The sequence below is a fragment of the Vulpes vulpes genome, chromosome 9 (genome assembly GCF_048418805.1).
Source record: "Vulpes vulpes isolate BD-2025 chromosome 9, VulVul3, whole genome shotgun sequence".
NCBI lineage: Eukaryota > Metazoa > Chordata > Mammalia > Carnivora > Canidae > Vulpes > Vulpes vulpes.
In genome coordinates this window covers 99,793,290-99,819,839 of record NC_132788.1, presented here as the reverse complement: position 1 = coordinate 99,819,839, position 26,550 = coordinate 99,793,290, and the positions used below count along the sequence as shown (strand labels likewise).

At 45.7% G+C, this 26,550-nt stretch overlaps 1 protein-coding gene across 8 annotated transcripts; it reads left to right on the top strand.

Annotated features, from left to right (window-relative positions):
• The first annotated feature begins 580 nt into the window (after window positions 1-580).
• LOC112913139 (cytochrome P450 4F6-like) lies at window positions 581-26,550 on the top strand. 8 transcript variants are annotated; one of them, XM_072721344.1, is made up of 13 exons: window positions 581-693; window positions 1,109-1,307; window positions 5,944-6,088; window positions 7,690-7,743; window positions 7,836-7,963; window positions 9,382-9,503; window positions 10,315-10,573; window positions 10,915-10,981; window positions 11,172-11,301; window positions 17,655-17,788; window positions 17,870-17,934; window positions 18,098-18,180; window positions 25,386-26,550. In XM_072721344.1, exons 2-13 carry the CDS (start codon window positions 1,110-1,112, stop codon window positions 25,405-25,407), a joined length of 1,407 nt encoding a protein of 468 aa, XP_072577445.1. In that variant the 5' UTR covers window positions 581-693; window position 1,109; the 3' UTR covers window positions 25,408-26,550. The 8 variants fall into 8 exon arrangements, with proteins under 8 accessions (XP_072577445.1, XP_025845520.2, XP_072577446.1 ...); XM_025989735.2 differs by lacking the exon at window positions 25,386-26,550 and adding an exon at window positions 18,596-19,275 and having other exon boundaries at window positions 585-693; XM_072721342.1 differs by lacking the exon at window positions 581-693 and having other exon boundaries at window positions 701-1,307.

Genomic DNA, 26,550 nt, shown 5'->3' with positions numbered 1-26,550 from the left:
TCTCCTGGATCCTGCGGCCCCCACATCCTCACCACCCCCCTGGTGCCCTCCTCAGAATGGGCCCCTTATCCCTGGATCTGATGCTGGTAATCCCCAGGCCTGGCCGGTTTCTTTGTTTCTGCAGTCCTATCTCAACCAGGTCCCTGGGCTGCTTGGAGGCAGGGCTTGAACTCCTGCCAGGGTGTGCAGTCCAGAGGCCAGAGGCTTCCTGATTCTGTGCTGGAAAATGGTGAAGCCACCCTCCTGACTCACACGTGGGAAGGAGCCTCAGAGATGTACTGGGACAAGGCTTGGCCCAACCCTGTGCCCATGGCCCCTGAACTCTCAAGTTCAAGCTTTTACCGGCCACACTGGCCTTGAAAGGGCAGGGGTGGCTGTTAACATGCCCCCCCCCACCCCGCAGCCATTTTTGCCCATCCCCCAACTCACCCCCCACCCCACGTGGGAGGCACAGAGCCTGAGGAACCAGCGCCCAGGCCATGTGACCCTGGACTGGTTTCTCTGTGTAGCCTGCTGGCTCTGTCCTCAGGTCTTGGGTGGTTGCCAGGTGGGGAGGTGGCGGACGGGCATGCCACCATTGGCTGACCCAGCCAAGCCCAGCCTCCCCCAGTTCAGAGGTCAGGGGCCAGGGACAAAGACCCACCAGGAGGAGGGGAGTGGAGCTTGTGTGGCCTAAATCCCTCCGGACAGAAGGTGACAGGCTGGGGCTGGCAGGGTTGAGAGTGTTCTGGTCTGGGGGGTGGGGAGGAGACACTGCTGCAGGCAAAAGTTTCCGGGAATCCAGCTGGCTGGGGGAGGATGATTTCCTTGTAACTGGATCTCGAGGCAACCTCCCACTGATTGAGTTTGAGTGTTTTTTCATAAGTCTTTCTCTCTCCTTCTCCCTCCTCCACCCCAATCTCTCCCACTGCTTCTGCCTCTGGAAGTCCCTGGGTTCCCCGCTCCTCTCTGAGCCTCTGTTTGCCCACTTCCCAGTGCTCACCATCCCTGCCCCTCCCTGTCCCTCCCATCCGGGGCCCTCTCCCTCTGAAGTGAGCAGTTCACCGAGCTCACCTTTCTGCCCCAGTCCTGGTCCTCAGGGGTTCACCCTCCAGTCCCTCTGCCCCAGGATGTTGCAGGTGAGCCTGTCCTGGCTGGGACTGGGGCAGCTTGCAGTCTCCCCATGGGTGCTCCTGCTACTGGCTGGGGCCACCTGGCTCCTGGCCCGGGTCCTGACCTGGAGCTACAGCTTCTATGACAACTGCTGCCGCCTGCGGTGTTTCCCGCAGCCTCCGAAGCGCAACTGGTTTTGGGGTCACCTGGGCCTGGTGAGTGTGGGTGGGAGGACAGGTTTGGGGTGTCAGGGGATGGACTTCCTGCGGGTTCAGGAATGGGGCTCAGGGGTGGGGCTGGGGTCTGGGACAGTGGTGAAGGGCTGCACAGAGCCGGGTCCCCTGGTGCCCCCACAGTCTCCTCAGGGCCATCGTCCAGGATCTGCTCCCTGCCTGGCCCATCTTTGTTGGCCTCAGGCCAGCAGGTGCTCCTGTCTGGGCTTTGGTTTCCCTGCAGGAATCAACTATGACTTCTCCCCTTCCCTCCCTGCAACTGGGCCAGAGGAGAGGTGTAGACTGTCTATCCTTTTCTTCTTCTTCCTCCTTTTGTAATCTTGCCTCCCACCCCCACGGTGTATATCATTGGGCCCCACCGCCCAGCTTGGATCAAAGTTGACCACTTCCCCTTTGAGAAGGAATCACTCTGGTCTCAACCTTAACGGCCAAACTTATTTTACTTATTGCCCCCATCTGGCCAATCTTCACCTGCTCCAGCCTGGTTCCCACCCCCTGTTGGGCTTCCATGAGATGACCATGACCTCATGACCTCCCAGAAGCAATCTGACCTTGTGAACCACTGCATCAGGCCTGAACCTCCTTGTTCTCTGGGTTTTAGTGTTCCAGCACACACCGCCCTCCACTGGGCTCCACTGGGCTCCTCCTTCACCCAACCTTTCCATGTGGGAAGACCTGAGGGTCCCAACCCACCCTCCATCTTCTCTGGCTCCAAAGGCCATCACCTTACCCTGGGTCTAACTACCAAGTGGGTCATGGGCTCCTTCCACAAGTGAATTAAAAATTCAGGTCTCTCCAACCCCAGCCTCCCCTGGTTGAGTGAGGTCTCCTAAGCACCTCATTCTATCAAGTCAGAATTTGAACTCAGGCTCCCTCTTCAATCCTGTCCCACCCTCCATCTTGTCCATCCTTTCTTTGCCCACTTCTCATGCTTTGGGGCCCCTGGCTTCCCTCCTTTCTCTCCTGCAGTCTGGTCCTTCAGCACAGCCAGACATGCTGCCTCTATAGCCTCTCCTCAATCTATCCCTTCTCTGCATCCTCCTGCCACTTCTCCTGCCATATCCACTAGCATCTTTCTTTGGGAAGCTCTCTCTCCAACTCCCTGGGCTCTTCCTGGCCACTCTTGTCCCCTCTTTAGTCTTGAAGAGATTTTTCTGAAGTTTAGCTTTTAACACCACTATTTGGCTGAAAATCATTCTATCGGATTGCCCATCATTCTGAATATAGAGACTTAATGTTGCCAGGCCCTGTGCATATCCTAGACACTCCAAGCTGCTCCTTTCTCTCCCCTATGAACCAAACCATTCCTATCTCAGGACCTTTACTTGTTCTGCTCCTTTGCCAAGAAGGGCTTCCCTTCCTGCAGCCACTGGGTTGATCCCTCTTTTTCATTCTATTTTCAGTGCAAGTGTAATTTCTCCAAGCCTCCCTTCACTTCCCCCCCATCAGACCTTGACCTCTGACTCTGTCCTGTTCAAGCTTAAACAGTAAATTGCCCAATTATTTGTGTGTTATCCCTCTCTCCCACTAGATAACAGCACTGGGGGATAGACCTGATATCTATAATGCCTAGATCAGGAGCTGATATACAGTTGACACTTAATAAATAATGTTTGATGATGTCATGGTGGAGGCCATGTCCTAGGCTCGAGTGAACTTACCATCACCTCCCTTGGTCATCCAATGCCAACTTGATGGGTGTCCAACTCCTCCTCTCCCCTCCGGCAGACCAGCTCATTACAGGACAGAATGTCCCAAGCTCGTCCTGAAGGTTACCTAAAATTCTAGGTCTTGGAAATTTCTCACCAAGCCCTGGGGGTAGCAGGAATGTTATAAAGTTACAGCAGTTCCTATGCCCTAAGAGCTTGGCCATGGAAACCGATCTGGGTCACTCTTTTCTCCTCTAGTTCTTCTCGCTGTGTGACCTCAGCTGAGTCACTCTCCCTCTCTGGTCCAATCTCATCAAGTGCCTCAGGGTCCTTGGGGATTGGGGGAGGGGGTGGGGAAGGCAGTCACAAAGGTGAAAGTGACTTCTGTTCACCTTTCTGGCGCACCTGAGAGTATTTGTCAGGCCAGGATGGGGCACCCCAAGGGACTGGAGAGGATGCCTCACCAGGCTAAACCGCCCCCCCCCGTCTCCTTTTAGGCGATGTGACCTTGGTAATCTTCATTTGTAAAGGGCATGTCTTTTTTTCTTTTAAAAGACTTTATTAATTTATTCATGAGAGAAAGAGAGAGAGAGAGAGGCAGAGACACAGGCAGAGGGAGAACTAGGCTCCACGCAGGGAGCCCGACATAGGACTCTATCCCAGGACTCCAGAATCACGCCCTGGGCAGAAGGCAGGTGCCAAACCGCTGAGCCACCCAGGGATCCCCATGTAAAGGGCATGTCTGATGGAAGAGTCCATAAGTGCAGGGGAGATAGAGTTGGAGATGGAGATGGAGATGGAGATGGAGATAGAGATAGAGATAGAGATAGAGATAGATACAGATAGAGACAGAGATAGAGATAGAGATAGAGATAGAGACAGAGATAGAGGGGTCCCTGGGTGGCTCAGCAGTTTAGCGCCTGCCTTCAGCCCAGGATGTGATCCTCATGACCCGGGATCGAGTCCCATGTTGGGCTCCCTGCATGGAGCCTGCTTCTCCTTCTGCCTGTGTCTCTGCCTCTCTCTCTCTCTCTGTGTGTCTCTCATGAATAATCAAATAAATAATCTTAAAAAAAGAGAGAGAGATAGATAGACAGGATTCACTATGTACAGCCTGGTAGGCAGTAGGGGCTCATAGGTGGGAGCTGCCCTCCTGTCTGATGACCAGAGTTCACATCTGTCCCCTGGGGTTTACCAGGGCTGGAAGGGCTGCAGATGCATCACCATGTGAGAAACTGGGGACTCTGTGGACTGGCCAGGACCTGACAGGATGCGGGGATGAGCCCAGTACAAGTCCTGAGGCCACTTGGCTGCCCACAAACCTCCCTCATGGGGACCTCTCTGAGGTTGGAAGGAGAAAAACCCCACTTCTCAAGCCAAGGTGAGCCTCTCTGTGGGGAGAGAGCATGTCTTCTCCCTGTGTCCTGGGATGCATCCTTGGGACGTGGAGAGCCTCCAGGACCCTCCTGTCCCCAGAGGGAAGGAACAGTAGGAAGCAGAGATTCCCTCCATCCAGGGAGAATCTGGACACTCTGTTCACTGTAGAGGCTGCTGGGAGCCTTGCCGTGGCTCCTTTTGCGGAGGTGACACCCCCTGTCTTACTTGTAGCCCTCCCTGCCCCCCACCACAGAGCAGGACTTGAGGGTGGCTACCGACACCCAGGGACTTATGTTCTGCCTCGGGTCTTACCGTTTTTTGCCATCCTGACATTGCCTGGTCTGTCACCATGCCACATGTCCTCACCTGGAAAACATGATGGCGAGCCCCGGAGCAGCCAGCATCTGAGGGCTGGAAGCCCCTCCTTACCAAGCTTCTGGGAAGTCCCTGTGGATCCCAAGGCCCTTGCTGCTGCCAGGTGCCATTGGCCATTTCTTCCTTTCTGGACACTGCTTTGGGATGCTTGGAGAGACTCAGCCCCAGGCTCTGTCCTGGAGGAACTCCAATCTTGGGCATGTAGAGCTAGAGACACCCCCGATTCTGGGTGGTCAGAGTGGGTCTCAGGGAGAGACGGGGAACCCAAGGGAAAGCAAGGCCTTTGCTCTTTGGGCAGGCTAGAAGAGTTCTTGGAGGAAGAGTTGTTGGAAGTGGGTCTGGAATGATGGGTAGGATTTTTTTTTTTAAAGAAAAAAAGATAAAATATATGCTGTGGAGAGGAATAGCCACTTAAAGCCCTGAAGGGGACATAGTGAGCACCTGGTTTTTGAGCAGGAAGGAATTCAGTGCAGTGAGAGTAATGCCAGTGAGAGGCAGGGAAAAGGTGGTGAGGACAGCAGAGCCAGAGGGCCTGCAGGACTGTGTAAAGGCAAGGAGTTTATTCTGAGGTCTCTGGAGAGCCATAGAGGGCATGGAGGTGAGGAAGCACAGACTCAGGGAATGGAAGAGATGGAAAGAAAAATAGGGGTGAATAAAGAGAGAGATGCAGAGAAAAAGGGAGAGAGACAGAGGACATACAGAGTGTAAAAGAAACATACACATATACAGATGCAAACACATATCATCTATCATCTGTCCATCCATCTTTCATCTCTCCCCATCCGTCCATCCATCCATCCATCCATCCATCCATCCATCCATCCATCTGCCATTCATCCATCCACCCATCCATCATCTGTCCATTCATCCATCTTCCATTCATCCATTATCTATCTATCTATCTATCTATCTATCTATCTATCTATCTATCTATCTATCTCAATCACCTATCTATCAATATATCTATCAATTAGCTATCTATCAACTACCTAAAGAGACAGATGAAGAGAGTGAGGGGACATGGAGAGACTCATAGATAGATAGGCACACAAAAAGACAAATAGACCAACAGAAGGAAGCTGACTTAGTGAGATGTAGAGGTATAGACTAATAATGCAAGCGGAAGGGGGTGAGGGGTTGCAGTGGGCAGTTGTAACCTTCTGGGGTCTCCTGCCTGACCTGGCCTCATTCCCCTCCCCTGCCCCTGCCATCCCCAGGTGAAGAGCAATGAGGAAGGCTTGAGGATGATAGAGGATCTGGGCCACTACTTCCGTGATGTTCATCTCTGGTGGATAGGGCCTTTCTACCCTGTACTGCGGCTCGTCCATCCTAAGTTTGTTGCCCCCTTGCTCCAGGCCCCAGGTATCTCTCCCAGAAGCCCCCAACCTAGCCACTCCCCTGTTCCTCCTTCCAGTCCTTTCCATTTCTGGACAACACTCCTTGCCTTACCATTAACCTGCTAGGTGACTCTGGGCAGGTCCCTGGCTTTCTCTGGTTGCCAGTCCCTTTCGGTTTTGAGTGGTGGAAATTCAACACTGTTGGTCTAAGTAAAGAAGTGAATCTATTGACTGAAAAGCTGAGGGATATTGTCTTCAGGCATGGTTGGATCCAGGTCTTGAAACAGTGCTATTGGAACTCGGTCTTCATCTTGTAGTTCTGTGTTCCTCTGTGACAGCTTCACTGTCATGCTTAAGTTCAGCCCCCATGGAAATGTGAGCTCTTTCTCTGAGGACCCAGAAAAAGTTGCAGGATTCCTTTAAATTGGCCTGGCCTGGATCACAGGGACCAATTATTTATCTAGTTGCTGAGAAGTGACTGCTGATGCTTACGGTCATATGTTTAGCTCTGGAACAGAGGATCGGGTGACATGGTCATCCTCCTAACTACTTGGATTTGAGAGTAGAAGAGGGATGAAATGCTAGTTCCAGAAGGAGATGGATCCTGGACAGGCAGATAGCACAGGTGTCCATCCATCAGCATCCCTGCTAGTGGGCATTTCCTGGATGAGGAACCAAGACTCAAGGAGGCTACTAACTTCTGAAGGCTACATAGTATCCTGAAGCTTCTCTCTTGCTTCTCTGTGTTCTTGGCTGCTCTAGCTGCCTCTGCTGGGAGGGACTCTAAGCTGGAGGGGATTTTGGGGGTGAAGATGACCAGAGTATTGTGGGGGAAGATCTACCAAACCTCAGGCTGGTTAACTGTGTCTGGTTGGGACTGGTCTAGAGGCCAAGGGAGCAGTGGCGGCTCTCTTTGTGGTGGGAGGAGCATAGCATTTAAGGATGTCAGTAGACTTTGATCTCCTTAAGGACACAGGAACCCCTTACCTAAGCACTTAATGATGAGTATGACATGGAAGGGGATACTGAGGAAGGCTAGGTCACACCTGGGCCACGTCTGGGACATTAATGAGACCTTTAAGTCCTGTCCAAGACCATTTGTGGGACACACTGAGGTCATGTCAGGTTGTCTTTGGGCCCACATCAGAGCATGTTTTGTCATGTCAATATATATTATGCATGATGTTTCATGCCAGGACATGTTCATACATGCTGGGGCCATGTCAGAAGTCCAAAGAGATGTCAGGGGGTTCTGGGACAGATATAGTGTCCTAAGTCCCTGTAAAGGCATTTTGTGGAGTGCCAATTTGTGCTTGGGAGTTTCACATATGTTGGACCAGGTAGGCCATGTCAAGCCATGTTGGGGTGTGTTGTGCCATGTTAGTGTGTATGTAAGTACATGGGGGTGTGTCTGCGGGCTCTGCCTTTGTTCCACTCTGTGCTGCAGCCTGGTCTGGTGTCCCCTCACCTCCCCACTCCTCTCTGTTTTCTCTACCCTTGTTCCCGTTCCTGTTGTTCTGGGCTTGGAGGGGGTATGCAGACCCCTGTTGGGATCCTCCACCTCCCAACCAAAAGCCCCTTCCCACCTCTGCTCCATGGCACCTGATGGTCTATCTCTTGTGTCAGCCACCATCGTACCCAAGGACATGTTTTTCTACAACTTCCTGAAGCCCTGGCTGGGTAAGTAACGTGGATGAAGGGGGTTGGGGACAACTATGGGGTCTCAGTAGAAGACACTGCTCTTGCCCACTCCTTGTGGCTGTCTCTACTAGGGGATGGGCTCCTGCTGAGTGCTGGTGACAAGTGGAGCCACCACCGCCGCTTGCTGACACCTGCCTTCCACTTTGAAATCCTGAAATCTTATGTGAAGATTTTCAACAGAAGTGCAGACATCATGCATGTGAGTTCCTTAAACCCAGGGTCCCAGCTGGAGCCTTGGGAAAAGGGGAGCAGCCTCAGACACATATGATCTGGAGTCCTGGCTTTGCTGAATGGCTTTAGAGCCATTCCTTTTCCTCCCCAAGCTTCAGTTTCCCCATCTGTAAAATGGGGGCAATAAGCCCTTCTTAAAGAGTAGTCAAGATGTTGTAATGGAATCATGATTACGGCATATAGTAAGTGCTCATAAGGTTTTAGTTTGTAGTCTGCCTCACTAAAACTCTGTAAAATTTAAGATGAAGATTATATAGTAGCTCTTTCTGCATAAGCTCTCCACCTTAAAACTCACTGGGTTGAAAGAATTAGTGTTTGTTATTGCTCACAAGATGATGAGTCAATAGAATAGTTCTTATGTTGGCTGGAATCACTCACATGTCCGTGGTCATGGGTGGGCTTGGAAGACAATTCTGTTTGTCCAGGCTCAGCTCTGCTGCACGTTTGGGGTGCTAGTTGAGGATGGCCTTGGAGGAATTACTGGACTCCTGCATTTGTCCCTGATCCTCTAGTAGGCTAGCCTGGGCTTGATCACACGATGAAGGGTGGGCTCCAAGAGAACGAAGAGAAACATGCAATACCTCTCGAAGCCTAATTTCAAACTAGGCAACTATGACTTCCACCTTCTTCTGTTGACCAAAACAAGTCCCACATCCAGCTAGATTCAAGAGCTGGACAAAGAGATTCTACCTCCTAATAGAAGACCTGCAAAACCTCATTGCAAAGGGTGAAGGTATAGAGAGAGATGAAGTGGGGACATTTTTCAACAGTCACCTACCACTATGATAATGATGAAGATGAGGATGAGAGCTAACAGTTATTCAGCACTTGCTGTATACCAGAAATGATGCACCAGTTCTATTGCATATGTTGTCTAATTTAATTTTCATAACCATATGAGGTAGAGGTGACTATTATTGCCCCTGATGGTTTCATGTGATGAAATTGAGGCTCAGAGAGTTTAGAGAACTTGCCATGTTCACACAGCTAGCAGATGAGCTAATAAGTGGAGCTGGGATTCCAACCTGGTTTGTCACACCAACGCAAGTAATCTTAACTGTTACTATATCTTTGACAGGTAGAACCCAATGAGCTTTGACAGGAGGAAAGCAATGAATTGACCAAGGGCACACAGAGTGTAGGAGGTAGAGCCAGGATTTGAATTCAGGTCTTCTGACTCCCAGCCATGTTTTTTTTTTTTTCCCTTAGGGGTTCTTAATAGTAACAGTTTACATTCCCACCCAAGCCTGGTTCTTCCTGGAGATGGGTGCCTGAAGTGGAGGATAAGGAGGCTGGGTCTGGGGGAGTCCATCCTGGTGGTTGGGACTGAGAAGAAGCTCAGGGGAGGCAGGGGCCAGCCCAAGATTTGCCTCTTTCTCTGCCCAGGCCAAGTGGAAGCGCCTGGTGTCAGAAGGCAGCACCCATCTAGACATGTTTGAGCACATCAGCCTCATGACCCTGGACAGTCTGCAGAAATGTGTCTTCAGTTTTGACAGCAATTGCCAGGAGTAAGTCTCTGCTCAAGGTCTGAAACATTAACCATAGACCCACGGGAGTAGATAGGGAAGGGAGGGCTGATCAGCACAATCAGAAGGGACTTCCTGGAGAAGATGGATCAGAACTAGACATTGAAGGACAAGGAAGAGAAAGAGAAAGAGTGATCTTTTCAGGTAGGTAGAAATATGTGATAAAGTCCAGGGGGCTATGATGAGCAAAGCATGTGCCACAGTGAAGAGCTACCTTGGGAATGAGGTTGGATGGGTTGTCAGGGTCTGTGACTTAAGGACTTTCAAAAGCCAGGAAAAGGCATCTGAAGTTTATCTTGAGGTTTCCAAGCAGGCATGGAAGGTGTTTGAACAGTTGAGGGTCATGGTCAAAGCTGTTTTCATACATCTGGCTTTAGAGAAGACCAATTGTTGTATAGATATAGAATTCAAAGAGACCATGGAGAATAGGAGGCTTGAATTTGGTGAAGACAATGGGGCAGATTTGGGAGAAACTAAGGAAGAATGGTCAGGGTCATATATTGTGTAAGAAAGAGAGGAAGACAAGCATGATACCCAAGCTCTGTCCTGGAGTCTGGGACATGAGACCATTCATAGAGGTGGGATAGAGGGAGAAGCATGCCTGGAGAAGCATGTCTCCGTTTTGGATAAAGGCCAGGGGGCTATGATGAGCAAGGTATGTGCTACAGTGCTTCTGGGCTTCTGGTTGGTAGATGCTTCTAGGGTTTCATGCTTGTGGGTTTCTGGTTGGAAGGTGCTTCTAGGTTTTCATGTGGGTTAAGAAGCTGTTTCTTAAGGTTTTCTTGCCCTGCAGGAGTCCCAGTGAATATATTGCTGCCATCTTGGAGCTCAGTGCCCTTGTGGTGAAACGGAATGAGCAGGTCCTCCTGTACTTGGACTTCCTGTACAATCTCAGCCCTGATGGGCGGCGCTTCCGCAGGGCCTGCGAACTGGTGCACAACTTCACAGATGCTATCATCCAGGAGCGGCGCCATACCCTCATTAGCAGAGGCTCCTGTGACTTCCTTAAGTCCAAAACTATGGACTTCATTGATGTCCTCCTGCTGGCCAAGGTGGGCTTCCCTGGGATCAGAATTCAAGAGATAGAATGGAGCTTGACTTCAAATGTCATATGGGAGAACTTAGACTTGATCCAGAGGGTACTGGGGAGCCATGGAAGGTACTTGAGGAAGGGAGACATGGGTCAGGAATACATTTTAGACATGACTCTGTGGAAGGCTGCCTGGAGGGGATAAATAGGAGGCTGGAGACCAGGGAGAAGACCTGTGGGGTGGGCTCTAGAGATGATGAGGGATGGATCCTGCTTTGATGATGGAGCCTGAGGAGTTGTTTCAGATTAGACTCAAACACTCTCAGAGCTGGTCTGATTCAAGAAATCTTGCCCTTTCTCCAGGATGAAGAGGGAAAACAATTGTCAGATGAGGACATTCGAGCTGAAGCTGACACTTTCATGTTTGAGGGTGAGTATCCCAGTGTGGGACCACAGGGGGACAAGGGTCTGTCCAATCCCAGGAACTTGGGAGGTGGACCCTGGACCACCTCATCCCACCCTATCCTCCCCATCTTCCCTGAGGGCCTTAATTAAAGGAGCTGCCTACCCTCTGGTGCTGAACAAGCCCAGAGACCCAAGCCTGTCTGGCTGCCTCTCAGGCCATGACACCACAGCCAGTGGCCTCTCCTGGGTCCTGTTCAACCTGGCAAAGCACCCAGAATACCAGGAGTGCTGCCGGCAGGAGGTGCAAGAGCTCCTGAGGGACCGTGAGCCTCAAGAGATTGAATGGTGAGTGCAGGTCCTTATGGTCTATTCTTGAACCCTTCTCATAGGCTTTGTTCCCCAGCTGGGGAAGGGGAAAGAACTTTTTTGTTAATTTTGTCATTATTGTTTCCTGGGAATAGGGGTGGAGCCTGGAGGCAGGCTGGTACCCAGCCTGGAGAACAGGGGAAACAGAAAGATGTGTGTCCATATTTATTGCTCTGTTTTAATAAAATCAGTTCCCCTTTTTGAATACCACTTTTCTCCTTTGTAAATGGGGTGGGGCAGGGAATCTCTCCTCCACAGGGCTGCTTGGAGAACTGTGACAATGTGTTTAGAACAGATGCCATCCAGCATGTGTTCAGTAAACGAACTTCTCCCCTCCTTTGCTTTTCTGCCTGAGGTTACACATTTCCCCCCAAAGACCCTTACTCCCCTTAATTTGTGCTCTTATACCTAATTATGGATTCTGAACAATCTATTCCAGGCATTCACAAGAGGTCTTTGGGTGTAAAAATTATTACCCATTTCTTTGTTTGGTAAACGTGTCCACACTATCTGTCCTCTCCCAACTCCGTGTCCAGTCCCATTCGAGTCTTACCTGGACAAGGCTGACACATAGAGGAAAGAAGGTGGGCGAGGCTGGATAGTGAAGCAGCAAATAAGAATTCACCACTCTGGTTGTGGGTAGTGGACATCCAGGCCTTGTGCAAAGGCCAGGATGGAGGCATGCAGGAGTGAGCCTGGCTTGTTAGGGAGGAGGTCAAAGTGGCTAGAGCCTCATGAAATTTACAGTGTAAAGAATCAGAGGGGCTCTCAGTGAGGCTAGTCCTTCCTGGAATGCTTTGGGAACCATGTGAAGACTTTCCAAATGTGTCAGTTCAATTTTCTGGGAAGCCAATATTGGATAAAAGATAAAAGTGGGCAGGGATGCTGCCGTTAGGAGAGTCTCACGTTGGGCAGAAATGCTCAGGAAGCAAGGGCCCACCGTGCCCTGTCATTGGCTGGGAGCCACGCAAGAAAGCTTGGGCTGGAAAGAAAAGTCAGATATTCTTTTTTTTTTTTTTTTTAAAGATTTATTTATTTATTTATGAGAGAGAGAGAGAGAGAGAGAGAGAGAGAGAGAGAGGCAGAGACACAGGAGGAGGGAGAAGCAGGCTCCACGCCAGGAGCCCGACGTCGGACTCGATCCCGGGACTCCAGGATCGCGCCCTGGGCCAAAGGCAGGCGTCAAATCGCCAAGCCACCCAGGGATCCCCCAGATATTCTTATTAAAAATATCTGTAGCTACAGGGGCAAACTGGGAGAGGATGAGCTAGAGCCTGAGGGTCTGGGGGGCAGATTTGTGGCCAAGGGCTGAAAGATGCAGAGGAGATATTGAACTGGACACTTTGGAGGTAGTGGCCTCAACTTCAAGGCTTTGCTCAGCACAGCAGTTCTGTGAAGTGGAGAAGTCTTTGTGTGCGTCTTCCAACTTCAATTATGTGCTTGGTAAAAATTCAAACAGTATGAAATGGTTTGCCATGGATATAAGTCTTCGTCTTTTTTCTTTCTTAGCTCTGTTGAGGTATAGTTGACACATAATACTGTGTAAGTTTAAGGTGTACAACACAAGGATTTGATATACGTATATATTGCAAGATGAGTAAAAGGTTAAATTCTTCTATTATCTCACATAAGCCTCCGTCTTATGCCAGCACCCCAATCCCATCCCCACTTTCCAATGTTCAGCCTATACCCACATGTATTTGTCCTCCATCTCTGTTACTTTGCTCATTCAGTTTTTTTCCTACAACTGAAAGTATACACAGAACATTCAGGCATGCGTGTTGAGAATATAACTTCAAGGTCTTTTCTTTTTTTCCCCCAAGATATAAGTTTGGGAAATTAAATTGAATTACAAAATCAATAATGGGAAGAAGACTTTTTATTGTTTCTTGCACAAAATGAAACGCTATGGAGAAAATTATGTTCACTTTTGAAAATTAGGTGAACCCCAAGCCTAATCAATCCCCTGTCTCCTGAGGGGTCTCTAGGGACATCAGTTTGTCATATGTTCTTTCAGGCTTTTCTGAAATTCTTATATTTATATTTATATTTATATTTATATTTATATGATTATTATAGTTTAATAGAGATATACGCCCATACATTTGGTCACTTGTTCTTTTCGCTCAATATTACAGCTTAGAGCTCCTTTCTGAGCACTGTATAGCATTGCATAAGTTTTTCAGCTCCCCACTCTGTTGAGGACATTTATGTGAAGATTTATAGTATGACAGATATTGCTGAACTTCCTTTCAGCATCTCCGTACTGATATACCCTATAGTGTATGTTAGGACTAGTGATCCCTATTTCCACCTTTTTGATAGCTGCACAGTATGCCATCACACGAATGTACCACAATTTATCTAAACATTCCTCTGTCGATGGACATTTGTGTAGTTTGGGACGTTTTGCTGTAATAAACATGACGTAGCAAACATCCGTGTACCCTGATTTTTGCTCATGTGTGTGGATGTCTCTCCAGAACAAATTTCAAGAAGTAGTGTTGCTGAATCAAAGACCATTTGAGTTTTCACAATTTAATAGCTCTTGGCAAGTCCACTCCTACAAACAGATTTTCAGAGTGCCAATTTCCTTGCATACTTTCTGACAATGTGTGTTATGAAACTTTAAAACTTTCCCCAATCTGTTAGGTGAATATAATACTTTGTTTTTCTAATGAACATCACTTTAAGTGTTGGTAAAACAGCGCTATTCTCACGTTTATGAACCATGCATATTTCTTTTTCTGTGAAGCGTCAGGTTGCATAATTAGTCCTTTTTACTTTGAGGTTTTTAAAAAATTGATTTATTAGGACTCTTTAAATATAAAGAGAACTAGTTCCTTTTCTGTTATGAAAAAATTCTTTCCCAGGATGTCTTTTGACTTTATTTTAGTTTTCACTGATTTATTTGTAGTCACATTTACTAACTTTTTTAATAGCTTCTTTTTTTTTTTTTAATGCTTGAAAAAGCTCTTCAGCATTGGGTGTTATGCTATATGTTGGCAAATTGAACTCTAATTAAAAAAATAAATAAATAAAAGAAAAAGCTCTTCACACTCTAATGCTAAACTGTAAAACTTGTTTGTTTTCTTCTAACGGATTTAGTTATTAAAACCATTTTATTTAATTTAAATTTTACTTAATATTTTTATTATTATTTATTATATTTGATCCCTTTTCCATGTGAAATCTATACTGATGTAAGTACTGAAGGAGGAATCTTTTTTTTTTCCTTCAAATGGCTAACTATTTCAACAGATTTTGTTACATATTTTGTATTTGTCTTAGGATTTTAAATAATAGCAGCTTTCCAATAAACAAAATTTGTCCATTTATTGGGGTTTATTTCTGGGCCCCATTCTGTTCTATTTATATATTCATATATAAGCACTAAGCAGTCTTTATGATCATATCAAAAAACATTTTCATACTCGATAAAGTTGTTCCTATTTCATTACTTTGCCTTTACATTTTTTTCTTGAATTTTTATTTTTTTCATTTGAACTCTGTGATTGGACTGGGTAGTTTGAAAAATAGCCTTCAAAATTTTAGTTAGTTATTTGGACGTCAGGTGCCAAGGATGAAGTTAGCTGCGGCCCTCAATTCATGACTACTTATCATCATTTTTTTATGCAATACTTACTTATTTCCATTCATTCAAATTCTCCACTTCCAGCTCCCCACCAATATAATTCTAGAGTGTCTAATCCTTTTATTTGCATAATTTGTTGTTTTGGGCGAATGCATTTTAAAATTCACAGATACGTGTTATATCACAGACCTCTGCTGGTTCTTAGCATTTTCAGAAACATAGTACTATGATGTTATTAGACATTCCTGGTTCTAAGTACCTTTAGGTTATTGCTTTGATTGTCATATAGAACTTCCCTCTCCAGTCCTTTAGAGCTGAACATCCAGGAGAGCTCAGTCTCATTACTGCAATGAACATCTTCGTGTGCATGGCTTTATCTGCCTGAGAATTTCTCTGTGTTCTATGCCCCAGAGCCAGCGTGCTAGGTCGCAAAACACGCCTTGCCTTTCTTTGACCACAATGATGCCTCCAGAGTGGTGGCTCCTGTCTGTACCTTCACTATCAGCACATGGGATCTCTCTACTCCTACACACCAGCTACTTAATCCTTACCATCACCCACCTTGTTAACTCTACCCTTGAATAGATGTGAAGTAATAGCTCATTGCTATACAATTTCCATTTCTTGCATAACTTTGAACTTCTCTTCATGTTTTAAATCTCTGAGTTTGAGCTCCCATGAATTCCTAGATCATGTCCTTTGTCTACTTATCTCTTGAGTTGCCTGTCATTTCTCTTGTTGATTTGCAGGAATTCCTTGTATATTCATGATATTGTTCTAGATCCGTATATTTATTGTAGATAATCTGTGAATTTCTCATCTGAATGTTAATTTGGTCCATGGTGTCTTTTGTTAAACAGAAATCCTTAATTCTGTGCATATTTTTCATTTTCCTTTGTTTTGGTTTTCCAGTTTATGTTTAGGGATTTTTTTTAAAGATTTTATTTATTTATTCATGATAGTCACAGACACACACACACAGAGGCAGAGACACAGGCAGAGGGAGAAGCAGGCTCCATGCACCCGGAGCCCGATGTGGGATTTGATCGCGGGTCTCCAGGATCACGCCCTGGGCCAAAGGCAGGCGCTAAACCGCTGCGCCACCCAAGGATCCCATGTTTAGGGATTTTTAAAAAATATTTATTTATGATAGAGAGAGAGAGAGAGAGAGAGAGAGAGGCAGAGACAGAAGCAAGCTCCATGCACTGGGAGCCCGACGTGGGATTCGATCCCAGGTCTCCAGGATCATGCCCTGGGCCAAAGTCAGGCGCCAAACCTCTGCGCCACCCAGGGATCCCTATGTTTAGGGATTTTTAAGAATTCCTTCCAACTTATAGATCACAAAGATGTCTTCTATGTTATATCTTCTTTTAACTTTATGGTTTTACTGTTCATGTATAAGAGAAGACTCCATCTTGTATATGGAGCGCATGGTGATGAGTTCTTTTTGTTTCCATATAATCAGTTGTCTGAACCATCCATTATCCGGGGTTGTGGAGCCTCCTTTACCAGATGCTATGTTTTCACCTATTTACATGCCTGTCTGTGAGCTCTCTATCCTATCCTATGGGTCTGTTTTCTTGTTCTTGCAACAGTGCCATGCTGTGACTTTATTTATTATTACCACACTTTTATAATAGGTCTTAATATCCAGTGGATGAATTGTCTTTCTTTGATCTTTTATTTTTAAGTTGATAGAGCTCTTGAACTTTAATTTTTTCAAATTGAATAAAATTACCGAGTTCCAAAAAAATCAACTAGATTTTTATTTGATTGCACTGAATGTATGGATTAACTTAGAAAGAATCCACACCTTTTTATTATTAGGTCATCCCACCTTAGTGTGGATCTTATTTGTTCAAATAACCTGTTAAGTCCAGTACCAAGATTTCATTTTCAGCTAATTGAATAACTTAAAAAAACTTTCTTATGCAAATATACTACGCTTTTAAGGATGCCCTGTGAGAACATGAGAGACTCCTAACTCTGGGAAATGAGCAAGTGTTAGTGGAAGGGGAGGTGGGTGGGGAGGATGGGGTGACTGGGTGACGGGCACTGAGGGGGCACTTGATGGGATGAGCACTGGGTTTTTTGCTATATGTTGGCAAATCGAACTCCAATAAAAAATATACAACAACAATAACAACAAAGAAAAGGATACCCTGTGAATGTATTTTTCTCAGAAATACTTCTAAGAATGCTAGGCTAAATTTCCTTCCAGGAGTGACTTTTGTGGTTTTCATTTTCTTTTCTTTTATTATTAATTTTTTATTGGAGTTCAGTTTGCCAACATATAGCATAACACCCAGTGCTCATCCCGCCAAGTGCCCCCCTCAGTGCCCATCATTCAGTTGGTCTGAGGGTTGTGGGTTATTGTTAAGCTGTTCTTTTTTTTTTTTTTAAAGATTTTATTTATTTATTCATGAGAGACACACACATAGAGAGGCAGAGACACAGGCAAAGGGAGAAGCAGGCTCCACGCAGGGAGCCCGATGTGGGACTACATGCTGGGTCTCCGGGATCACGCCCTGAGCCGAAGGCAGACGCTTAACCGCTGAGCCACCCAGGCGTCTCGATTTTCATTTTCTAGTGGTTAAATCTTTGGCTCATCTGGAGTTTATTTTGTTATAGAAGTGAGGGTCAGAGCAAGGAAGGGAGAGAGTCTCTAGGAGCAGCAGGAGGGCTTGGGGCGTGTCTTTGATACGATTCGTGGATAATTGTTGGGGGACTTCCTTAGGGACGACCTGGCCCAGTTGCCCTTCCTGACCATGTGCATCAAGGAGAGTCTGCGGCTGCACCCACCTGTCACAGTCATTGCCCGGCGATGTACCCAGGACGTCGTGCTCCCCGATGGCCGGGTTATCCCCAAAGGTGCCCACAGCATCAGGGATAGAAGGGTGGTGGTCCCATCAGCCGAGACCTCATCCTGACTGTTCCCCTTCTCTCCCATAGGGAACAACTGTGTCCTCAGCATCTTTGGGATTCATCACAACCCATCAGTCTGGCCGGATCCTGAGGTGCTGCGCATCCCTCTTCTCCATCCCACCACCTGATGAGGGGGCGGAGTCCTGACCCGGGGTGTCCTACAATCCCCCTCCACTGTATCCACTTGTCTTTTGTATCTGGGTCTAGGTATCTTGAGAAACCCTGACCAGCAGCCTTACCTCTCTGTGCCCCCAGGTATACAATCCCTTGCGCTTTGACCCAGAAATCCCCCAGAAGAGGTCACCCTTAGCTTTTATTCCCTTCTCTGCTGGGCCCAGGTGAGCCAAGAGGGTATGTGAGGTGGGAATGGGGTGGTGGGGGCAGGGGTCTGGGACTGAGATCCCAGGAACGTCTGTGGGAGAGGGAAAGGGGGGACGTTGAGGATGGCTCTCCTTGTCTCCCCTCCTCCGGAGGTTAGGAGTCAGGGTCTGGGGAGTGGGGGCGGCTGGGTCCAACGAGGGGTCCGCGGGGTGCTCAGCATCTCTGCCGCGCGCGCATCTGCGGGCCTGAGTTCAAGGCTGGGGTCTGGGCCCAGCTCCCGGGATGGACGGGCAAGCCCCCCGCGGGGTCCCAGGCACGTCAGCCCCTTGTGCATCCCTGCGGGCGGCGGTGCGGGTCCCGCCCGGGCTGGGTTCTGGGCGCGATGGGCCCTGCCGGGGTCCCTGGCGAGTGCGAGCCCCCCTCCGCCCTCAGGAACTGCATCGGGCAGGCGTTCGCCATGAGCGAGATGAAGGTGGTGCTGGCGCTCACGCTGCTGCGCTTCAGGGTCCTGCCCCACGAGGAGCAGCCGCGCAGGAAGCCGGAGCTCATCCTGCGCGCCGAGGGCGGACTTTGGCTGCGCGTGGAGCCGCTGAGCGCGCGCCCCCAGTGACCCGCCAGCTCCCGCTGGGCCCAGCCCGACCCGCGCGCCTCGCCTTGCAGGTTCCCGGGAATAGAAGCGCGTGGTCTCCCCCGCGCGAGCCTCACGGGGAGCCAGCAGGGGGCGCGTGGGCCCCGCGGGAACGCCGGGGTGGGGCGGGGGGGCGAGGCGGGGTGGAGGGGAGGCTGGGTCTGGGCCGGGCCCTGACAGCCCTTCCAGCTCATCCCAGATCCCCGTCCTGATGGCAGGTTCTCTCAGAGCCCATTAAGGGAGTCTGTCCCGTGGGCAATAGGGAGCCATGGGAGGTGTTTTTTAACAGGAGAGGGACCAGCGTTAAGGACTGAGTTAAGGGGCATGTTTGAGATTCTGGGTCAGAGGAGGACCCATAGTGATCGCCCTGACCTCTGTTCCTATCTAATATGCCCCAACTTTTCTAACCTCCTAATCCTTCACTGTGTTTCTATGGTTACCTTGTATACTTAAACATAGCAAAATATAGATACTTTATCCTGTGTGTCTGATCATTGAAATCACTTTATTTGTTATATAGCCTGCTGTTTTTGCTGGTTTTCACTGGTAGGGTCGGTGTACTTGTGCCTGGTTATCTTCGCCTGGGAGTTTATCATATTTGAAATAACATTTGTAGAATTTGAAGAAGGAGGAAGTCTTGGAGACTTGCTGGTTGAAGATAATGTTGAGTGAAGTTCAAGGCTTGTGGTGCCCAAGATCATGAAGGCAGTTTAAATTCTAGCTGAGATCACACTTGTAGGCTCCTCCACTCGTGTGCTCTTGCCTTGAGGGGTGGAGCTTTTTGAGGTTTTTCTACTTATGTATGGAGGGTCTTCTTGCAATTCCTCTTTTTCCCTATCACTGTAGGCTTTGATTTTTCTCCCCTGATCATTGATGTAGGAAACAAGGCGAAAAAAAAATTATTAAATTTCCTACTACTTTACAGCCCATTGACAAGTCCTTGAAAAAAGCAGGGTGACATTCCTCTAGACATTCAATCGCCTTGATGTTAATAGTTTGCTAAGGACAAAAGGCAATCTTTTTTTTAAAGGTTTTATTTATTCGTCACACACACACTCACACACACACACACACACCCACACACAGGCAGAGACATAGGCAGAGGGAGAAGCAGGCTCTCTGTGGGGAACCTGATGCAGGACTCTATCCCAGGACCCCAGGATCATGATCTGAGTCAGAGGCAGACACTCAACCACTGAGCCACCAAGGTGCCCCATTAAAAGGTAATCTTAGTCCAACCTCCAGGATCCTGTAAGTCTACTTTAACATATGAAAATTCCTTTGGAAACTTCCTTTATCTCTATCCCCAAGATACATGTTGGCAACCATTCCCCAAGCATATGACCTACCAATATATATCTGCAGGGTCTCATGACTAAGGTTTTATTAGACAGTAGTAAGTGACCTTTTTCCAATGATAGCTAGGCCCTTCAGGGTCCTGGAAACCTTGCTTCCAAAATTCCTTAGAGACATGCTATCCCTAACCCCCTCCCAACTTGAAGTATATAATGAGCCATCCTCATGACCCCAGTACAGCTCTTTTTGCCCATGACTCCTGTCCCCGTGGTTTTATGAAACCACCTTTTTTGGACCAAAGATGTCTCAATAATTCTTTTTTGGCCATTGGCTTTGAACTCTAGTGTCTTTCCTACATCAATCAAGAGGCCATCAAAACAGCTTCACTATCTCCTGACTTGAGAAATGCCTCCAGAGCAAAAGTATAATTCATGTTCATTTAGCTCTTGGGTTCTATTTTCATTTGAGTGGAGTCTGTAATTCTTTACTGTCTTTCATTGTCATGTATTTGTTTAAGAAACTGGAAAAGTATCCAATTATGAGAGTTGTTTTTTAAAAATTAAAAGTTTAACCTAAGGGCAGCCTGGTGGCTCAGCGGTTCAGCGCTGCCTTTGGCTCAGGGCGTGATCCTGGAGACCCGGGATTGAGTCTCACGTTGGGCTCCCTGCATGGAGCCTATTTCTCTGCCTCTCTCTCTCTCTCTCTCTCTCTCTCTCTCTCTCTCTCTGTTTCTCATGAATAGATATATAAAATCTTTTAAAAAAAAGTTTAACCCAAATAACCTAGCTTACCATTAGTGGGAACAGAAAGTCTCAGTTGGAATTTTAAATGGTCACAACCCAGTTATTACTCAACTTTTGAATGTATTGAGGGTGATAATTGCCTTTAAGTATATATTCCCATACCAGGAAAAAGCTCACATTAGGGCTTAAGGGAGAGGACAGCACATCACCCAGAGATCTTGGAACCTGGGCTAAATGGAGAAAGCACATTGACTTTGAGGTGGACTTTCCTGGGGATGTTCCTTGTGTAGGAAGAGGAGTACACAAAAGATGCTTTGGTAGTCAATAAGATGGATGGTGTCAGAGACTACTAACTGTGTATCCGCTGTTCATTTTTGCCTTCTTGTAGTCCTTAGTTTTTAGTTAGCTGCATGGCAGGCTGAAATACAAATAATATTTGAAAGCTTTTTTTGAAACTCAACTGGCTAAATTACTATACGGCTTCCTTTTTGGAGAAGTCAAAGAGTACCTGGTAATTCTGGAGACCCTCCTGAAAAGAGAGCTGGGCATTCTCTCTGTCCAGTTTCTCCCTTCTTCTTTTCTGCTTTTTGGGGTGATGTGGGTAGCTGGAGCTCCATGTTGGATCAAGAGGATAAGACTATTCTTTGCAGATAATTAAATGCAGTTAGGGTCAGATGACTCTGGATCCAGCACACCTTGGAGTTATATTACCAAGGTCACAATCCCAGTATGCTGTTTCCTAGCTGTTTGGGTTGGAGGAAAACTGTTGATCTCCCTGAACCTCAGTTCCATTTCCATATAGTAATAGCCACCTTATTACACTGATGGGGAGATTGCATAAGCCAGCATGTGCAACATCATTGAGTCTATCTGGTAAGCATCAGTACTCAGTGAGGGTTAAAATGTTCCCTTCTCTCTTCTTTTTCCATAACGTTCTAAAATTTAAAAAGCTTTAGTCACAAAAGTTAAATTTAAGTATTGAGAAATGTGGCAACCTTCTGTTGAAGAAAACTATCATTAGAAGACCCAGTTAGTTCTAAATATCCATAGTTACCTCTGAGAAACTCCAAGGGCCTTTGATGCCAAGCTGGTCTTGAAGCTAGGAAATGAAAAAACAATTTTTCCTGTTAAAGAAGCATGATCTGGACTTCGTTTTTCGCCTACAGGTTTCAGGAGGTGGAGGTCTTGGGGGTCCCAATAGTCAGGAGAAAGTGGAGGGTGGGGGAGTGGAACCACCTCCTTCAGCACCTGGGACAGCGGCCGACCCCGGACTTCGCTCCTCTCAAGCTGTAGGAGCAACGCCCCCTCCCCTTTTGGGGGTACGGAGTCCAGGGCCTCAAAACCTTTCTAGGGCCCACACGACTGGGGCAAAATATGAAAGGAGCATTGCAAGATGAAATGAATAAATATTTAATATATTCTAAGCTAAAAATCACATGTGTTTTTCTTTGCCAAGTTCTTAAATTATTTTTCATATCCCCAAAATGATATATCTTCATAAGAGAAACACAAGAAGAAAAAGTGAGAAATAAAAATCATTTTTATACCCATAATTCAAACGTCAAAACAATCACTGTTCATATTTTCTTTCATATACATCCAGCTTTTATTTATATATAATCTTCATAGAAGTAAAAAAAATGTTATTTACATCTAAATGTATTACATTTACATGTAATCCCCTGTTTAAAAATGCTATTTTACTGGCTAATAAGCACGTGAAAAGATGCAACATCATTAGTCATTAGGGAAATGCAAAGCAATGCCACATGTGATACCCCTTCATAACTACGAGGATGACAAGAATCTGAAAAAGGGAAGATAACGAGTCTAGTGAAGATGTGGAGTAGTTGTAACCCTGATACAGTGCCAGTGGGAATGCAAAATGGTGCAGAACATTTGGTGTTTCATCAATAAATTAAACATAGAACTACTATATGAGGCACCAATTCCACGCTTAGTATATTCCCCAAAGAATTGAAAACAGTTGTTCAAACAAAAGCACGAGTTCTGTAGTGGCACTATTCACAATTGTTAAAAGTTGGATAATTGGGAAACAATCCAAATATCCACGGTCAGGTAAATGGAGTGGATAAACAAAATGTGGTATACCCAGAACAAGAATATTACTGGATTATAAAAAGGAATGAGGCATTGATACACACTACAGCACGGATGAACTTTGAGAACATTATACTGGGGGCAGTCCTGGGGGCACAGTGGTTTGGTGCCACCTGAGGCCCAGGGTGTGATCCTGGAGACCTGGGAGCGAGTCCCACATCAGGCTCCCTGCATAGAGCCTGCTTCTCCCTCTGCCTGTGTCTCTGCCTCTCTCTCTCTCTCTCTCTCTCTCTGTGTCTCTCATGAATAAATAAATAAAATCTTAAAAAAAAGAAAACATTATACCGAGTGAAATGTCACATATAGTATGATTCCATTATATGAAATGTCCAGGATAGGAAGATCTATAGATATGGAAAGCAGATTGGTGGTTTCCAAGGCTGGCCAGTAGTAACTGGAGGGTTACTGCCCTGGGTAGGAGGTCTCCTTTTTGGGTGATGAAATATTCTGGAACTAGATAGAGGTGGTGGCTGCACAACACTATGAATGTACTAAATGCATGAAATTTTACACTTTTTAATGGTTAACATGGTGAATTTTATATTATGTGCATTTTACCTCAACAACAAGTAATTTTATTTTATCATATATATTTTTTGTTAATCTTGGTTTTTTCATATGACAATATACTGTGACCATCTTTCTATGACATAAAATCATCATTTTGAGGTCTTTAAAATCTCTATGTGTTAAGTTTCAAGCCACTTTTAATTTTTTTTAAATGGCACTATATTAGAAAATAATTTAAAAGTATGTCTTGTGGGGCACCTGTGTGGTTCAGTTGGTTGATTGCTTGACTCTTGATTTCAGCTCAGGTCATGATCTTGGGGTCGTGAGATCCAGCCCCAGATTGGCTCATCGCTCAGTGCAGAATCTGCTTGACATTCTCTCTCTCCCTCTCCCTCCGCCCCCCCATTAGCAAACTCTCTATAAATAAATAAATACAATCTTAAAAAAATATTTTGTCTACCTAACCACTTAGGTGCCCCAGTACTTCACTTCTTTTTATTGCTAAGCAATATTCTATCATAGGGATAAGCCACTCTTTCTTCACCAGTTGAAAAATGTGTGGATTGTTTCTAGTTTGGGGCTATTATGAAAAAACTATTATGAATATTTGTGTTCAAGTGTTCGTTGCTCTTGGAGCGAGATGGTTGGGCCATCTTATACATGTATGTTTAACATTAAAAGAAATGATCAAGCTGTTTCCAGAGTGTCTATCATTTAAAATTACAATTAGTAATATATGAGGGTTCTAATTGTACCACATATTCACTGGCATTTGATGTTGTCAGTTCTTCCCCCAGCCGTCCTCATGAGTATGTGATATTTCACTGTGGTTTTAGTTTGCATTTTAAAGTGATTAATAATGGACCTTTTTTTTTTCATGTGCCTATTTGCCATCCATTTATCTTCTTTGGTGAAGTGTCTGCTCAAATCTTTTGCCTGTTAGTTTTCCTTGAGTTGTCTGCCTTCTTATTTTTGGATTTTGAGATTCTTTATGTATTTTGCACAAAAGTCCTTTGACGTGTGATTTGCAAGTTTTTTTTTTTTTAAGATTTTATTCATTCATTCATGAGGCAGAGGGAGAAGCAGGCTTCCATGCAGGGAGCCTGACGTGGGACTCGATCCCGGGGCTCCAGGATCATGCCCTGGGCTGAAGGCGGCGCTGAACCATGGAGTCACCCGGGCTGCCCTGCAAGTCTTTTTTCTAGTCTGTGGCTGGCCTTCTCATTTATCTAAGTTTCTTTTACAGAGCGAACATTTTTTTATAAGGTACAATGTAGCAATATTTTCATTTTATGGATTATGCTTATGGTGTTGTATATAAGAACTATTTGTCTAACCCAAGATCACAAAGATTCTCTTCTATTTTCTCTTCTTTTTTTTTTTTTAAAGATTTTATTTATTTGTTTATGAGACACACACACACACACAGAGAGAGAGAGAGAGAGAGAGAGAGAGAGAGAGGCAGAGACACAGGCAGAGGGAGAAGCAGGCTCCATGCAGGGATCCTGACATGGGACTTCATCCCGGGTCTCCAGGATCACACCCTGGGCTGAAGGCAACGCTAAACTGCTGAGCCACATAGGCTGCTCATATTTTTCCTTCTAGAAGTTTTATATTGGGGGCGCCTAGGTGGCTCAGTCAGTTAAGCATCTGCTTCAGCTCAGGCCATGATCTCAGGATCCTGGGATCAAGCTCCAAGTTGGGCTCCCTGCTGAATGGGGAGTCTGCTTCTCCCTCTCCCTCTCCCTCAGTGTTCTCACTTTCTCACTCTCCCTCAAATAAATAAATTTAAAAATATCTTTAAAAATGTTAGATTTTACATAGTTTAGTTCTATGATCCATTTTAAGTTAAATTTTCTGTAAAGTGTGAGATATAAATTGACTTTTTTCTTTTCCTTTTCTTTTTTTGCATGTGGATGTCCAGTTGTACCAGTATCATTTATTGAAGACCATCCTTTGTGCATTGACTTGTTTTGCACATTTTAAAGAAAGTCAACTGAATTTGGGTGGGTCTACTTCTGGACTCTATTCTGTTCCATTAATTTATGTCTAATCTTTGGCCCATGCCACACTATTATGGTTATTATTGTCTTATAGTATGTCTTGAAAGGGGTCATGTGAATCCTCCCATTACACTTTCCTTTTCAAAAAATCTGGCTATTATAAGTCTTTTTACATTTTCATGTAAATTTTATAATCAGCTTATCTATTCTTACAAAAATGTCCTGCTGGGATTGGGGCTGTGACTTCTTCAAATCTATAAGTCAATTTGAAGAGACTTAATATCTTAACAATATTGAGTCTTCCAATCCATGAATATTGTTTTATCTCTCCATCAATTTGGATCTTCTTGGCTTTCTTTCATCAGTGTTTTAGAGTTTGCATCACAGAGATCTAGAACATTTTATTAGATGTATAAATGTATACATAGACTAAATCTATTTTATTAGATTTATATCTTGAGTATTACACTTTTTCTGGTGTATAATACTTTAAAAATGGTATATGAAAATATTTCTCCAATTGTTTTCCAATTTTACTACTACCATAAGAAGGTTTGGGATACTTCTTCTGTAAAGGACCATATAGTAAATATTTTAGGCTTTACACATCCCATTCAGGATCCCCTCCTTCTCTCGCTCCTTCTCCTTTTACAATCCTTTTAAAATATAAAAACATTCCTTAGCTCACAGATGATACAAAAACCAGCCACAGGCCAGATTAGGTCCGTGGACCATGGATTGCTGACCCCTGGAATACAGAAGTAGAATTTCTATGTGTTATATTCTACCGTAGAATATATTCTATTAGATTTTTGTATATCGATCATGTATCCTGAACTCTTTTGGATAATTCTCATTGGGGTGCAAATAATACTATTTCCTCAATCTTAAAAAGTCCCTTTCCTGATCCACTTTCCCACCAACTGATGAACCGTTTCTTTCCTCCAACATGTAGCTCACTCCTTCAACGTGTGATCTATATTTGTAGTGTTAAGTGTCTCCTGTCCCACTGCAAACAGGCATGATCCTGGTTAAGGATCATGATGGTAAATAAATGAGAGATGTACCCGTGTGTGTAATTCTAAA

Bases quoted from the DNA above. Each gene is read 5' to 3' on its own strand.
- LOC112913139 (XM_025989735.2), top strand. From the start codon at position 1,110: ATGTTGCAGGTGAGCCTGTCCTGGCTGGGACTGGGGCAGCTTGCAGTC. The intron at 6,089-7,689 runs GTATCTCTCCCA...CTCTTGTGTCAG, and splicing joins CCCCTTGCTCCAGGCCCCAG to CCACCATCGTACCCAAGGAC. The intron at 10,574-10,914 runs GTGGGCTTCCCT...CCCTTTCTCCAG, and splicing joins ATGTCCTCCTGCTGGCCAAG to GATGAAGAGGGAAAACAATT.